At 35.0% G+C, this 15,932-nt stretch overlaps 2 protein-coding genes across 3 annotated transcripts; one reads left to right on the top strand and one right to left on the bottom strand.

Annotated features, from left to right (window-relative positions):
• LOC104735905 (dehydration-responsive element-binding protein 2G-like) lies at nucleotides 8,583-9,730 on the top strand. Its single transcript, XM_010455784.2, has one exon. It carries the CDS (start codon nucleotides 8,629-8,631, stop codon nucleotides 9,544-9,546), a length of 918 nt encoding a protein of 305 aa, XP_010454086.1. The 5' UTR covers nucleotides 8,583-8,628; the 3' UTR covers nucleotides 9,547-9,730.
• LOC104735903 (GATA zinc finger domain-containing protein 14-like) lies at nucleotides 12,497-15,736 on the bottom strand. 2 transcript variants are annotated; one of them, XM_010455781.1, is made up of 9 exons: nucleotides 15,649-15,736; nucleotides 15,411-15,550; nucleotides 14,851-15,285; nucleotides 14,631-14,740; nucleotides 14,475-14,551; nucleotides 14,166-14,235; nucleotides 13,823-13,913; nucleotides 13,675-13,734; nucleotides 12,497-13,116 (listed from the first exon to the last, which is right to left on the bottom strand). In XM_010455781.1, the coding sequence occupies exons 2-9, from the start codon at nucleotides 15,477-15,479 to the stop codon at nucleotides 12,574-12,576; spliced, it is 1,455 nt and encodes a 484-aa protein (XP_010454083.1). In that variant the 5' UTR covers nucleotides 15,480-15,550; nucleotides 15,649-15,736; the 3' UTR covers nucleotides 12,497-12,573. The 2 variants fall into 2 exon arrangements, with proteins under 2 accessions (XP_010454083.1, XP_010454085.1); XM_010455783.1 differs by having other exon boundaries at nucleotides 14,631-14,734.

Raw genomic sequence — 15,932 nt, 5'->3', positions numbered from 1 at the left:
AAAAAAAAAAAAAAAAAAAAAAAAATACATGATATACATATATATATACATGTTTCTAATCAATGTTCACGTGGGTGAAACATTATGGTATGACTTATGTACTTAAAATTTTTGTTGTTGATACATTATCATAAGGATTGCATATAAATTACAAAAAGAAAGGTTGTTGGATTAGATGAGATTTAAAATAAATATATGATATTTTCAAAAAAATAAATAAATAAATAAATGAATATATGTATATGTATCTTCATCCGATGGTCAACATGACGAAAACAGGTTATTATAATGATGCTCAAATCCCAACTTTTGATGCTTTGACTCCGTCTGATTCGTAAATCAAGTTTAATGTATCAATGATATTACATTATGCGATTAGTATATATGACCCTTCCTAGCTATTATAAGTCACCAGATTCAGGTTCTTAACTACCATAACACCTTTTTTACGTTCAATGATACTAATACTTTTTAAAGATATGGGTAAGAAAAATGTATGGTAAATATGTATTTTTTCCATAGATACAAGAACTAGGCCGAATTTTAACAAATAAACTTTTTAAAAGCATTAGCAGTCTTAATTTTAAATGAAATTAACAGGAATGTAATATAATTACACGTATAATGGTCAGCCGAGAGAATATGTACATGATGTTAACATGGCATGAAAATGAGGGGCTTTTAAGCATATGCATAGTAAACGCCGGGCCAAAATCACATATTATATTTTGTTCACTTTGTAACTGTTGACAACGATTACTAACACGATTTGATGTTAGTTCTACAATTTCAATGAATAGTGACTAGTAACGACAGCGATCAATGATCTTTCCTTTTTTTTTTGTCTAGTTTGGTTTGACGATTGGTTTTGTAAGACAGATTTGAATGAATCGCCTTAAAAAAAAACTACGTTTTAAATTTTGGATTATCGATCGGACCGTCGTTAAACCGACTATTACAATGAAAAAAAACATCATTTAATTGTTGAAACAGTGTATTGTCAACGAGTAAATTAAGATGTTTCTCTTTCAGACTATATATGCGGAGATCAACATATTTCTTGTATAAATAGTATAAGAGATGTCCATGCTACCACGTACCACCACATGATAACTCTAGAAGAGTTTCGACTTTCAAACAAACTGCGATATAATGCGAGATTGGTACTAGGTGGACCAACATATCATAAATAATTATTAATAACAATAGTTAATTGAATTGTTGTACATAAATTCTGATCACATAAATTAAAATAATAATAATAATAATCATAATAAATTGAAATATATTATGTATAAGATTTAATGGAGAAAATTATGAAATCGGAAAACTTATTGACGAGGCATATCCCGGTAATTTGTATTGATGAGGTGGCAAAATGACTCGGAGGCAGCTTAATGGACTACACATGATGACCCACTGTTCTAGATGAGGGTGCTGGATCATTTAATATATATCATAACTTTAATATATATCATTATTGAAAAGTCGAAATGGTTTAGGAAATTATGTTGAGAAATCCAATAGATGATGCAAACTTCATTGTCAAAAACTATAATTATTTTTCAAATTTTATATATTCCAGTAAATAGGAATACGGAGATTCTCTGGATTTAAGGTTGCCCGTCTCGATATGAGTTTGTTTAAAACTTCCAAGAAGTAGGGGAAAAGAAGAAAACAAGTGTCGCACGCTCAACGATGAAAGAGTGACACTTATCCCCCAGTTGCCACCTCTGAGTATCTCACACTTGCTCTTTCTCATGCAATTTTACCTCATTCCTCTCTCGCTTTCTTTCGTGTCGACGCTGATCAAATCATCGTTTATGTAAAAACATATATAAATATATATATATATATATATCGTTTATGTAACTGAATTTACTGTAGATGATAGATTCTCGTAATGCAGTAGTTAGGTGCGGAAATAATAAAACAATAATTGACATAAAATTTTAACAAAATATTTGATCTGTTTTTAATTTCTTGAATATGCATGTATAGGTCCGTAAGATGTTAGTTACTTCGACAATATATAGTTATATATACGTACGAGTTAATTACTAGGTGAATGAAAGTATTTATTGATTTAGTGAAAGGTAATTATATTTCGAAAGTCTTACCTGTTCTATGCTTTTCTTTTTTTTTTCTTTTCTTGTTAGTGTTCTATGCTTTTTACCTCGTCAACACATTTTTTTTATTAATGTACTTGACAGCATATTCAACCGGCTAGCTAAACTAATAAACATGTTCAGAGTTTCAATCATTGTTGATCGGTAAAGTCAAGAACTTAATAAAAAGAAATGGTCTTCAATTTTTTATATATTTAAGTATATTGTACATTAATTTATTAGAAAATAAGGCAAAAAATGTTGAATGTTGTTGTAAGTTTGAAGTAGCTTAGAGACCAAGCTAAGTATATTTAGGAAGATCTAAATATATATATATCAAATCGTTAGTTTTACTTTCTTTAGAAGATATTTAAAGTTAGTTTTTTAAAAGTGTTATGAAAATAAAGTTTATATATAAGGAGGTGATAAGGTGTAACACAACTTATGAGAGATTAGAGAGATTAAGATTGCTTTAGTTTTGAGAAGTTTCTAAAGTAATAAAAGAGAGTTATTCATTATTCTTGTGTTTGATTCAATATTTGGTATCAGAGCTTGTATTGAATCTCTACACACAACTTTTTTCTTTCTTTCTTGTTTGTGACTAAGCAAATCGGATTAAGAGATATGGGTGAAATTGTTGCTATGACATCCATACCTAAGGAGACCGGTACTTCATCCCTTCAATGTACAATGCTTACCACAACCAACTATACAATGTGGGCCATGAAGATGATGGTAGTGCTGCGAGTGAACAAAGTCAAGGAAACGATCGAAACAAGGGAAGCAGAGGCCGATAAGATTGACCTAGCCAAAGCTCTCTTGTTCCAATCTATTCCGGAAAATCTGATTTTACAAGTTGGAAATCTTGTTACTCCTAAGGAGGTTTGGGATGCGATCAAGTCACGATACGTTGGAGCTGAAAGAGTAAAGGAGGAGAGGCTGCAAACACTGATGTCGGATTTCGAGAGAATGAAGATGAAGACTACAGACACGATCGATGATTTTGTGGGAAGGTTGTCATAGCTTGCATCAAAAACGGGTGCTTTGGGCGTATCTATTGAAGAGTCTAAGCTGGTCAAAAAATTCCTCAATAGCTTACCAAGGAAGAAGTACATTCATATTATAGCAGCCTTGGAACAAGTTCTTGATTTTAACAAAACAAGTTTTGTGGACATAGTCGGTCGACTAAAGACATACGAGGAGAGGATTCGTGATGAGGAAGATCAAAAAGATGATCAAACGAAACTTATGTATGCCAACAACTATCAAGAGGGTATGACCAAGGACGTGGAAGGGGTGCTAGAGGTGGACGGTTCCCAGGTCGAGGAAGAGGACGAGGTCACAACAATTACCAAAACAGAGACAAGTCGCAGATTGTTTGTTACCGATGTGACAAGAATGGTCACTATGCCTCAAATTGTCCGTACAGGTTACTTAAACTTCAAGAAATTCAAGATGGTGCTGAATCTGATACTCAAGACGCAGAGGAGCTGCTAATGCATGAGGTGGTGCTTCTCAATGAGAAGAAGATCAAGCCACGCGATTACGAAACCAAAACGGAGGGAGATAATGTGTGGTATCTGGATAACGGAGTCAGTAATCACATGACTGGCAATCGGAACTACTTTACCAAACTTGATGAGACAGTCACGGGGAAGGTGAGGTTTGGTGATGACTCAAGAGTTTATATAAAAGGAAGAGGTTCTGTTCTTTTTATCACCAAGTCGGGTGATCGGAAAATTCTGGCTCAAGTCTAATGGATACCTAATCTCAAGAGTAATATTCTCAGTCTTGGACAAGCTACGGAAATAAGGTGTGAAGTTAGGATGAAGGAGAATTATCTAACACTGCATGATCGCGATGGGAAGCTCCTAGTAAAGGCAAACAGATCGCAAAACATACTTTATAAGGTCTGTATGGAAGCTGAAAGTAACTGCCTGCAAATTAAGGTAACTGATACCTTTACAAGGTGGCACAAGAGACTAGGTCATGTCAATCTCAGGAATTTAGAATCGATGGTGAAGAGAGAACTAGTCATTGGAATGCCAAACATGAGTTTTGTTAAGGAGACGTGTGCATCTTGTTTGCTTGGGAAGCAGACGAGAAAGATGTTTCCCAAGGCAACCAGTTTTAGAGCTGAAAAACCTCTTGACTTGATCCATGGAGATCTCTGCGGTCCGATTACACCTGCCACAACTGCACAGAATAAGTATATATTCATGCTCATTGACGATCACTCTCGGTACATGTGGTCACTAATTTTGAAAGATAAGAGTGTCGCATATGATGCATTCAAACGGTTTAAAATCCGCACTGAGCAAGAAATTGGAACAACAATCAAGGTGTTTCGAACAAACAGGGGAGGTGAGTTTGTATCCTCTGAGTTCATACGATTTTGTGAAGAATATGGGATCCAAAGACACTTGACTGCTCCCTACTCGCCACAACAGAACGATGTTGTAGAAAGAAGAAACAGAACCTTGCTTGAAATGACGAGAAGCATTTTTAAACACATGGATGTTCCTAATTATCTTTGGGGAGAGACAGTAAGACATTCCACTTATTTGATCAACAGAGTAGCTACGAGAACGTTGAGTGACAAGACGTCGTATGAGATGTTTAAAGGCAAGAAGCCAAACCTGGAGCACTTGCAAGTCTTTGGCTGTATCGGTTATGCAAGAGTAGAAACACAACATCTAAAGAAATTGGATGATAGATCTCGTGCTTTGGTGCATCTCATAACAGAACCTGGTAGTAAAGCTTACCGATTGTTGAATCCATCAACAAGGAGAATAACGGTAAGCAGAGATGTCATCTTCGATGAAGCTAAAAGGTGGAATTGGAGTGTTGCAAGTGAAGAAACAGAGGCTCTAGGGTCATTTATTGTAAGGTTTGGCGGTTTTGGGAATAATGGTCTACAAGAAGAGGTAGCAGACTGCGAGAATAATGATTCTGAGGTTGGAATCGAGGTATTAGCAGAAACTCGACACGAAGAGACAGAAGAAGTTCAGCCTGTGTTACGACGCTCAACACGACCAAGTGTGAAACCAAGTTATCTTAATGACTACGTGTTATTAGCAGAGAAAGAAGTAGAGCGCCTTCTGTTAAGTTTGAATGATGAACCAAGATTCTATGAAGAAGCAAAAGAGCTACAAGTGTGGAGAGAGGCTTGTATGGAGGAACTAAGCTCGATCGAAAAGAACAAAACGTGGAACTTGGTGGAATTACCTAATGGTGTTAAGCCAATTGGCTTAAAATGGGTATTTAAGATCAAACATAATTCAGATGGCAGCATTAATAAGTATAAAGCAAGACTCGTTGCAAAAGGGTATGTGCAGAGACACAGGATTGACTTCGACGAGGTGTTTGCTCCAGTGGCACGTATTGAAACAATACGGTTTATCATTGCCTTAGCTGCTTCTAAAGGATGGGAAGTACACCATCTAGATGTAAAAACTGCCTTCTTACACGGAGAACTTCGATAATAGGTCTTTGTTTCTCAGCCGGAAGGTTTAATGAAAGAAGGAAGCGAAGGAATGGTATACAAGCTTAACAAAGCGCTTTATGGATTGCGTCAAGCTCCACGGGCCTGGAATCACAAGCTTAATAAGATTCTAAAGGAGTTAAATTTTGTGAGATGTGCTAAGGAACCTGCCTTGTACCGAAGACATGTAAAAGAGCAGTTGTTGATTGTAGCGGTTTATGTGGACGATCTTCTTGTCACTGGTAGTAGCCTAAGTCTAGTTCAAGAGTTCAAGCAGGAGATGTCATCCAAGTTTGAGATGAGTGATCTTGGGAGATTGACATACTACCTTGGCATTGAAGTTTTACAAGAAGATAGCGGAATCACCTTGAAACAGAGCAGGTATGCAGAAAAAATTCTAGAGGAGACTGGTATGAGAGAATGCAATGCTGTGCAGGTTCCGATGGACTCAGGTTCGAAACTTTCCAAGGCTTTAGATGATCAGTCTATTGATGAAAGTGAGTGTAGAAGGAATATTGGCTGTCTCAGATACTTGATTCATACTCGACCTGACCTTTCCTTTGCTGTTGGAATTTTGAGTCGCTATATGCATAACCCAAAGAGAAGTCATGGTGTGGCTTTAAAGCATGTTTTGAGGTACTTACAAGGAACTTCAGGTTATGGTCTCACATTCAAGAGAGGAAACAGCTCCGGTTTAATAGATTATTGTGACAGTAGTCTTAATATAGACGAAGATGATGGTAAGAGCACAAGTGGTCACATATTCTATCTCAACGATTGTCCGATTACATGGTGCTCACAGAAGCAGGAGACAGTATCATTGTCTTCTTGTGAGGCAGAATTTATGGGCGGCAACAGAAGCAGCTAAGCAGGCTATTTGGTTGCAAGATTTGCTCTCTGAAGTTACAGGTGAAAAACTTAAGAGAGTAACGGTTCATATAGACAACAAATCCGCTATAGCACTCACAATAAATCCTGTTTTCCACGGCCGTAGCAAACACATTCATAGGAAGTATCATTTTGTTCGTGAATGCGTTGAGAATGAGCAGGTGGAGGTCGAACATGTTCCTGACATCGAACAGAAAGCTGATATCTTGACCAAGGCACTTGGGAGAATCAAGTTCAAAGAAATGAGAAGTTTCATTGGAGTTCAAAATTTAAGTGAGCAAGATTTCAAGCTTAATAGAGAAAATGTTGTTGTAAGCTTGAAGTAGTTTGGAGACCAAGCTAAGTATATTTAAGAGGATCTAAATATACGTATCAAATTGTTAGTTTTACTTTCTTTAAGAGATATCTAAAATTAGTTTTTCAAAAGTGTTATAGAAATAAAGTTTATATATAAGGAGATGCTAAGGTATAGTACAACTTATAAAAGATTAGAGAGATTAAAATTACTTTAATTTTGAGAAGTTTCTAAAGTAATAACGAATATTAGTTATATATTAGTTATTTTTGTGTTTGATCAATATTGAGTTGTGTGGGTAAATTGTGTCTATATTGCTTAATCAAAAAAGTAAAGTGTAAATGTGTAATCATCATCATACAATCTACGTAGTCAAATATATAACGAATACATTATGGCCGAATGAGCGACAACAAAAACTAATATTTTGGTCCGAAAATAGATATTAGAATGAATAATTATTTCCCCGTAACAAATCATATTATTGTGACATTTTGTATTTTTTTGCAGTTAATTATAAATAAGTAAAGTCAAGGCAAAACAGTCATTTCAGAAATGCTAAATCTGTTAAAATACGATTGATTTTATCAAGATGAGAAGTATATGATTTAATAAATGAAAAGAAAAATAGAGGATTTAATAAGTAGTGGTGTAAAAAAAGATACTTCGAGCCGAAGCACCTAATGAATTGTTGAGCCATGTGTTCCAAGGTGTTTGCCAGACCGTCCTCGATCTTAACACGTAGCGCACAAGCTTGACATATTCCATTTTCGCAATATACGTAGACTTATATACTTCGTATTTATTTTTAGTTATTTATCTAAAACGTTACTCATATCATACAATAAACGGTGAAACTTAAAACCTAAGTAAAACCTAGAAAACGAAAACCCAAGAATCGTGATTTGTAAGTATTACGAGGAAAAAGACATGGATATGCAGGGAACCATATAAAATAATTTAGTTTTTGGCCTGAAAAATATATCTAACTCTTTATAATCTTTTAATGTTTGACCCCCAAAAAAACCTTTTGGTTATTCCAAAAGAAAATATTGTAGTGGTTGAAATACTTTTTGGATGTTAAAATAAAAAGTTTTAATTAAGCAAACCAACCAATTGTCCAATTAAATATATTTGTGTATTAATTTTTTTATTTTAATCATAATTTCATCAATTTGCCAGTGAATCTTGTTGTATATAACAAAATTATGGGACTTCTATTTTCAATAAAAAATATAATCAAAAAGTTAATTGTAATTAGTCTCATGATTATATATGAATTTATCAATTTTTATTATATGTATACCATCTTTTACGCTGATATATTTTGTATTATTTATATATCTATGAAATCGTTTGCATTTATTTATTTCGTAGTTTATTTGTCGGAAGAAAAATATGGCAATTTTGTTGAGAAAAGACGTGCAGACATGCATAGATCAGATACTTTCTAACAACAACATCTCAAAATGTAAATTTCACTCAGGTCATTAACAAAAAAAATGAAAATGGTCGAAATTTCAATGGCTATGTATGTAGTAAGGTTTTAGTTTTTCACTTTTAAGGAGAGGGGCTCAGAGAGAAACACAAACACGTGAGTCATCATCAAGACAGTGGTCGGGGGTCACTTTCGTGTAGCACAGACATTAAATTAAAATAAACAAAACGAGTCCCTTACCTTAGTGTACATATATACACATTCACACGTACACACTCGTATATACATATGCCACGTAAAAATACGCATACTCATGACGTGTCCACGTATATAAATACACACGCACACTTAAATTTTCATTTCACTCTTTATTCTCTTACTATAAACCAGATTTGAAACTCTCAAGAGGAACACCATGGAAGAAGAGCAACCTCCGGCCAAGAAACGAAATATGGGCAGATCTAGAAAAGGTTGCATGAAAGGTAAAGGCGGTCCAGAGAACGCCACGTGTACTTTCCGGGGAGTTAGGCAACGGACTTGGGGTAAATGGGTGGCTGAGATCCGTGAGCCTAACCGCGGGACTCGTCTCTGGCTCGGCACGTTTAATACTTCAGTCGAAGCCGCCATGGCTTATGATGAAGCCGCTAAGAAACTCTACGGACACGAGGCTAAACTCAACTTGTTGCACCCACAACAACAACCGCAACAAGTAGTGAATAGGAACTTGTCTTTCTCGTGCCACGGGTCGGGTTCTTGGTCGCATAAGCTCGATACGGTTTGTGGGTTGGACCTTGGTCTAGGCCCGGCAAGTGGGCCACGAGGTTCTTGGTCAGGGAGATCGAGTTTTCTACAAGAAGACGATGATCATAATAATAATCGATGTGTGCCTTCAAGTGGCTCGAGTCTTTGTTGGTTATTACCTAAACAAAGTAATTCACAAGATCAAGAAAGCGCCAATGCAGCGAGTGGCGGTAGTGGCGAAGGCGGTGGTGGCTCTTTACTAACGTTTTCGACCAAGTTGAAACCGAGGAACATGGTGAATCCGAATTATGGATTATCAAATGGAGTTTGGTCGAGGTTTCTTGTGGGGCAAGAAAAGAAGACGGAGCATGAAGTGTCATCATCATGTGGCTCGACGGACAATAAGGAAAGCATGTCGGTTCCTAGTTGCGGCGTAGAAAAGTTGCATAGGCCGGAGATGGAACAAGGAACAGGGTTTTTGGAAATGGATGATCTTTTGGAGATTGATGATTTGGGTTTGTTGATCGGCAAAAATGGAGATTTCAAGAATTGGTGTTGTGAGGAGTTTCAACATCCATGGAATTGGTTCTGAGAGTCTTTATTTATTTATTATTATTTATCTTAAATATCTCTTATATTCGATTTAGGATTGTTAATTTGTTATAAATCAATCGTGGGATCTTTTTATGTGTGTAAATAGGTTTGAGCATGTTGTGATTTTTTTCTTAAACGTTATGTAAAAAAGAATATTAATAGATTTGAAGCAAGTTTCGAGTGATCACTCACTACAAGAAAACTAGCAGTTTTCGATGGTCGGTCAAATAAGTTGGGAAACAGTTGAAAACAAGTATTTTTAACTATTAACCGATGATTGGAAATTGTTCGTTGGAAATTTATTTGGTTGGAAATTCGTTTGAAATTTTTAATCTTTTTGATTGGAAATTTGTTGATAATAAACAGTTGAAAATTTGTCAAAAATATTTGACTAATTTCTAAGATTTAAAAGTGGTTAAAATAAAATTACCAACAATATTCCAACCAAAATATTTTCCAACTAAAAGTATTAAAACGTATGGATGCTAATAATTGATATTTAGAATTTTTATATTAAATTAAAATAAAATAAGAAATTTATATATATTAAAATTAGAAAGGTTAAATAAATAAATCAAATTGTTAATTAAAATGAAAAAATAGTTTTGAAATCTCAACCAAAGAAATTAAAATAATACACTTAGTTAAATTAAAACATTAATTTACTTTTGAATTTCATTTTCATCTTTTTCTTGGATCTACTTTACTCTTTTCCTTTTTGTTCAATGGAGTTTCACACATGGTCACTATCTTAAATTCTCCATGTTTTGACTTCATGACCAAATCTGCATAAAAGAGAAAGAGCACTTGAAATCACAAAAGAGAGTACATGACCCAAAAATATAATTCTTGATTCTATATATAAAAAAACTAAACCATAGATCTGAAAAAAAAAATCCAATTTATTTTGAAACTCTAATTTTGATTTTAAAATCAAAGTTTCTAATTTGGATTTTCTGAGTAGAACATCAAAATCAATGAAACTGAAAACCCTAATTAAACTGGTGTTCTTATGAAATCAACAAAATTGAAATCAATTCAAAGAATCTAAATGTTTAAACATCTATGATGAAGAAAAATAACTTAAGCCGGCTTGGATCGCGAGACTTGTCTTCTTCCTCTCTTGTACCATCAATTGATTCATATGCTTTAAAAGATTTTGGTTAGAAAAAAAGAGATTTTGGTCACAGAAGATGAAGAACGAAAAGATAGAGTAAAGAAGATAAAGAATGAAAATATAGAGAGAATGAAGGTTGCCTTAACTTAGGGTTGTTAGAATAATTCTGATCGGAAAACGGTTGGTAAAAACTGACGGATATATTTGTTGGAGATTTTGTTGGAAATTACCGACCGATATTCAGTTCTTTTGAAAGGTCAGAAATTACTGACCAGTTCTCGACCAAAAATTAAAAGTGGTTGGAAAATTGGTCGGAAGACGGTCGGTAAATACTGACGGATATATTAGTCAGAATGTTCGTCGGAATTTACCGACCGATTTCCAATCATTTAAAAAGGTTGGAAATTACCGACCGATTTTTAACCGAATTTTATATTAGTCAATTAACGATTGGAAATTGGTCGAAAAATTTACTGACCAATAAATCAGTCGGAGATTTGGTCGGAATCAACGATGTTTTCTTGTATTGACTATGTATAATGTGACAGACCAAATGTTACAAGGTTTTGGCAGATTGATTATACTAGGTTTTCTTTTCTTCTAAATATAACTATTATGACTGATTATCATCAGACTATTGAAAAATGTAATGCATATGCAAAAAGCCAAAAATAGTCTTAAAATGATCTGTTCTTGTCTGCAGTTGTCGACATCCATGCTAAACGTTCTGCAGTTGTCTCCCTATCCATATATTTTTAGTCTTCTAAGTTCTAACTGAAGATTAGCATGTTATGTTATGGTTTTGTTTGTTAATATGTACGTCTCTCCCACTCAGCCGGATAACAACATGTACAACTTGTTGGAGATTTGTAAGCAAATTGTTATAATCCGGTTAAGAGGATTTGTGAATGGTTTTAATCAATGTTCTAAAATACGGATTATACGGCCGTATATACGGTGAGTATACAGTAAACGGTGATCCACTGTACCGTTTATAGTCTAAGCGTTTTAATATATACGAGTTGGTCTAATTCGCTTATTTATACGGCGTATATACGGATGATTATACGGTTAGCGCATATACGTCCGTATTTTGTTTTTTTTAAACCTTCAATCAAGCTATAAAATGAAACCTATAAATTGAAGAAACCCTAAGCTTTATTCGTTTTCTACTGCCGTGACACTTTTCTCAAACTTCATTCTATATTCAGAGTCTTCAGGTTTTCTTTAATCCTCTTCTCTTATTTTGATTATATGATTTTTCTCTTTTTGGCTTTTATCATGTCTATAGTATCGTTGTTGTCTTGTTGATTATAGAACTATAATACTTAACATCGTTAAACTAGGTTTGAGTTTTGAATTTTGATACTACAAGTCGACGGAGAAGAACTTGAAGATTAAAATTGGTTTATTTTTCTGTTTACGTTTTGCAATTTCAATTATTGAATTTTAGACTACTTGGTTTGACAATTTCATAAGTATTTTTGACAATTTAAGGTTGATATACTATTGGTTTGACAATTTCATGAGTATTTTTGCAGAGATTTTAATATTTATTTTATTTTTTTATTATATATATTTATTTTTTATATATAATATATTTATAATTTTTCATATCTATATATATTTTTGGTAAAATATATTTACTGTATATATCCCATATATACAGCTGTGTATACAGCTATACGCTAAATGGTGGTGTACCGTCCGATTAGCCTCTAACGTATTTTAGAACATTGGTTTTGATTCCAAAGAAACAAACTATAATTTATTTTCACTGTCTAATGTTTTATGTATCAGATTCTCATCTCACTATTTCCTGCAGACCACATATCCTCAAAAAGGCATCGATATCACAAATCCTTATAATCCTCATGTTTTTTTTAGCTTACAAACTTAAAACATTAATCAATCAACATCTTCATCACATGAGTTATCATCACCATTCACATCAACATCAACATCATCATCATCATCATCACTAAGGTCATCGCATAAAGAAACATCATCTTCCCTACCATGTTCACAGCCAGTTTCTTCTACCGTAATCAAAGGCAACTTCAGTGGTTGCTCTGGAAACTCCTTGAATAATGAATTCATCGCCATGAAGCGGATTACCTGTAATAACTGGCTTTTGTTTCTCTTTATGTCTCCGCTTAGGAGTTTCTCAAGCAATGTAGGTTCTCTCGTTATCACGGAAGACTCTTGAGATGAAGTTTTGTCTTCAAATCTTGTTTTCTTACTAGACTTATCTTTTCTATCAGGTCTTCTCTTTTTGTGTCTATTATTCTGGAATCTTCTTCCTTTTTGCCCATCATTATATTGATTTTTTCCATTGTTGTTTCCTCCATCTCCATTAACTTGTTCATCTGTATTGGATAAATAATGTGAAGGAACTTCTGCAACTTCAACACCTAATTCAGCCTGCTTTGCTAAAACTTCCTGGAGTTGCTGCAATACAAAAATAAATCGATATAAGGTAAGACAATGCTAACTGAAAGAAGAATTATGGGTCAACTGTAGGGAGGTTATACAAGCCTAGTGGTATTGACCTCTTTCATTGTCACCTAAACTTCCCAACAGGAAAACTATGAATTCGATAACTTTTTTCAGTAGATATATACAGATGTTTTTATCACCATCATAACCTTTTGGATATCTAACTAGACGGGCTATTTCGTTAGGCCTGAACTTTAAAACAAAACAAAATGCATAAGCTACTGAGACTGCAGTTTCATCATTTATAGCATTGGCCAGCTGATCTTAATGGTGACTCGAGCTTCATGAAGAATACTTGCTATCAAATTATAATTGTAGTATTCATATTTTTCACACCACATAGCAGGTAAGCTATATCTCCTTTTCATCCTTTCCTAAACTTAAATGAAGTGGAAGTTCTCAAGGTTAACCATTTGATTTTACATTATATTAATGCAGTGTGTCTACCATGACCATAACAAATTACCATAAGATGTGGAAAATACAGGGATAGACAAATATAAAGGGTACCTGACGACGCATTTTTGCTTCCTCATCAAGGATGCTTTCTGAAACATTTTTTTTTACTTTCTGCAGAAAGGTAACTTACCATTCAAAATTTTCACCAAAGGAGTGAATTTCAACAAATCAAAGATGGTGGGAGAGGGAGGGCTACTACCTTCGCAACATTGAGTTTCGTTGGATAATTCTTACGCCGAGATTCACGCCATTGCTTAATTTCTTTTGGTGTATAGACCAAAGCAAATGATCTTCTCTTGGAGAAAAATAACATCAAAAGAATAATATTAGCGACTGGACCCAATGAACTGACATGAGCTTGAACAAAAATAATAACGAAAGATGTGATCGAGAAAATAATCCCATCCAATATTGCGAGTTAGTATATGGATTTCACTGCTTTATGACCGTGAAAATTCAGGGAATCAAAATGGCTTAAGAACCAAAACAAATTCAATGAGCCGATACAGTAAGGTGATAAGCTATTGAGACCTGGGTACTACCTTTTCTTCTCATTAGCTATGTTACCAGCATCAGACCCATTGAACCCAGTTGTCATCTTATTATAGTTCCCTGTAAAGGAAGTCATGGATGGAGAGATCAGAAAAGACAAATGTTTCAGAAAATTTGAGGAAGGGAATACAGAGATACTGGCTACAAGGATTACACAACTAAACTACTAACTTGAAATATAGAAAACGTTTGGAATTATAAACTACCAAGTTTATTAACTAATATATTCCATTACACAGAGAACAAAAAAAGCGTATAGTGAACATCAGATATGTGATTTGATATATAAGAGGACTAACCTTTGCCCCTGTGATCCTTATTGAATCCAGACTTCCTCTTTCCATTATCTGCTTGATGCAACTGAGATCTCTGGAATCTACAAACAACTCAGAATACATATAAAACAGATTATAGCAAACAAACAATTGAAAGGGGAGCAAGCAGTAGGAACATACCCTTGACCAGGGCCATTAAACTTTTGATGTTTTGTAAACTTATTTCGAAAATCATTCCCTTTAGAGCCGGAACCATTGGTATTATTATCAACAATTCCTCCAGTCTGCCCCTGAGAAAGCTCAAGTTAACTAAAAGAACAAGAAATACTGGAAACAACTTAGACAAGTCTCTCTCTCTCTCTTGACAGAGAAAAAAACAATTGTATATAAGAGGTTTTACCAGTGGTCTTGGCTCTGAGAAACCCGGAGGCTGTAATTGGTGATTTTGATGGGGATTTGGAACTGGTGGATAAGGACGGGGGTTAAAGGAATTAAGCTGTGGCTGGAAAAATTGGGGCTGAACTAACGGGAGTGAGTGAGCCATAAGATTACTATTAGCAACTGCAAATTGAAGATTCCCCAAGAGGTTGGGGAGTAACTGGTTGATATGGTTGGGCATTGCAGCAAACTGATGAAGTTGCTGTTGATGTTGAGGCATATTGGGGAGATTATTAAAGAACTGAGGATGCATTGGCATATTAGGCATAGGCATCGGATTGTTCATGTGACCCATCATTGGATTACTCATCATATGTGGATTCATCATCCTTAATTGATTAGCTTCCATTGGGTTCTGATACCCATTACGTTGGTGGTGATTAGAATACCCATTGTTCTGTAGATGACAAAAACGAAACACAGAGACATCAATACAAAAAAAAAGTCTTGATTTTTTTATATTTGTGTGGTAAAAAGGAGAGATTTTTATGGTATGACATAGGGATACAAAGAGAGAGAGACCTGGTGTTGTTGCTGTTGCGGTCGACGAGGACGACCTTGAGGCTGGAAGGAATTGAACGGAGGTCGCATTATGAAGGAGCTAGGGTTTATAGGGTTTTAGGATAAGTTATGAACTCAAGTAACTCTTTAGCTTTGAGTCTCTGTTCAACAACGAATCAAGACGATGGGTAAGTAAGAAGAAGCAGAAACAGGTCGGAATCCAATCGAGACGGTGGTCAGTTAGAAGAAATTGGCTAACCTCGTCGGCGTTGAAGCTATGGCGAGTCACGCGGCTGTGAGAATTGTGGAGAACGAAGAAGAAACCTAAATTAAAATCGAAGACTCTGTTTCTCTCTATCTCATTCTCTTAATTGAACCGGGAACCATCAACCGGTTCGAACCGGTAATAATGTGTTTTGAAGACGTGGCACTCGGAGTCAAACTGATGGTCCACGTGGCGAATACAGTAGTTAGTCTTTCATAGTGGGCCAAAATGTTGGATCACTTGAGGGCCTTTTGTGGTAACCCAAATATATGGCTAGG

The sequence above is a fragment of the Camelina sativa genome, chromosome 13 (assembly GCF_000633955.1).
Source record: "Camelina sativa cultivar DH55 chromosome 13, Cs, whole genome shotgun sequence".
Taxonomy (NCBI): Eukaryota; Viridiplantae; Streptophyta; class Magnoliopsida; order Brassicales; family Brassicaceae; genus Camelina; species Camelina sativa.
This window is presented reverse-complemented; position numbering and strand designations above follow the sequence as displayed.

Excerpts from the sequence above, each read along its gene's own strand:
- LOC104735905 (XM_010455784.2), top strand. The coding sequence starts at position 8,629 with ATGGAAGAAGAGCAACCTCCGGCCAAGAAACGAAATATGGGCAGATCT.
- LOC104735903 (XM_010455781.1), bottom strand. The coding sequence starts at position 15,479 with ATGCGACCTCCGTTCAATTCCTTCCAGCCTCAAGGTCGTCCTCGTCGA. Across the intron at positions 14,741-14,850 it reads TCTCAGAGCCAAGACCACTG|GGGCAGACTGGAGGAATTGT; the intron begins GTAAAACCTCTT and ends GAGCTTTCTCAG. Across the intron at positions 14,236-14,474 it reads TAAGGATCACAGGGGCAAAG|GGAACTATAATAAGATGACA; the intron begins GTTAGTCCTCTT and ends CTTCCTTTACAG.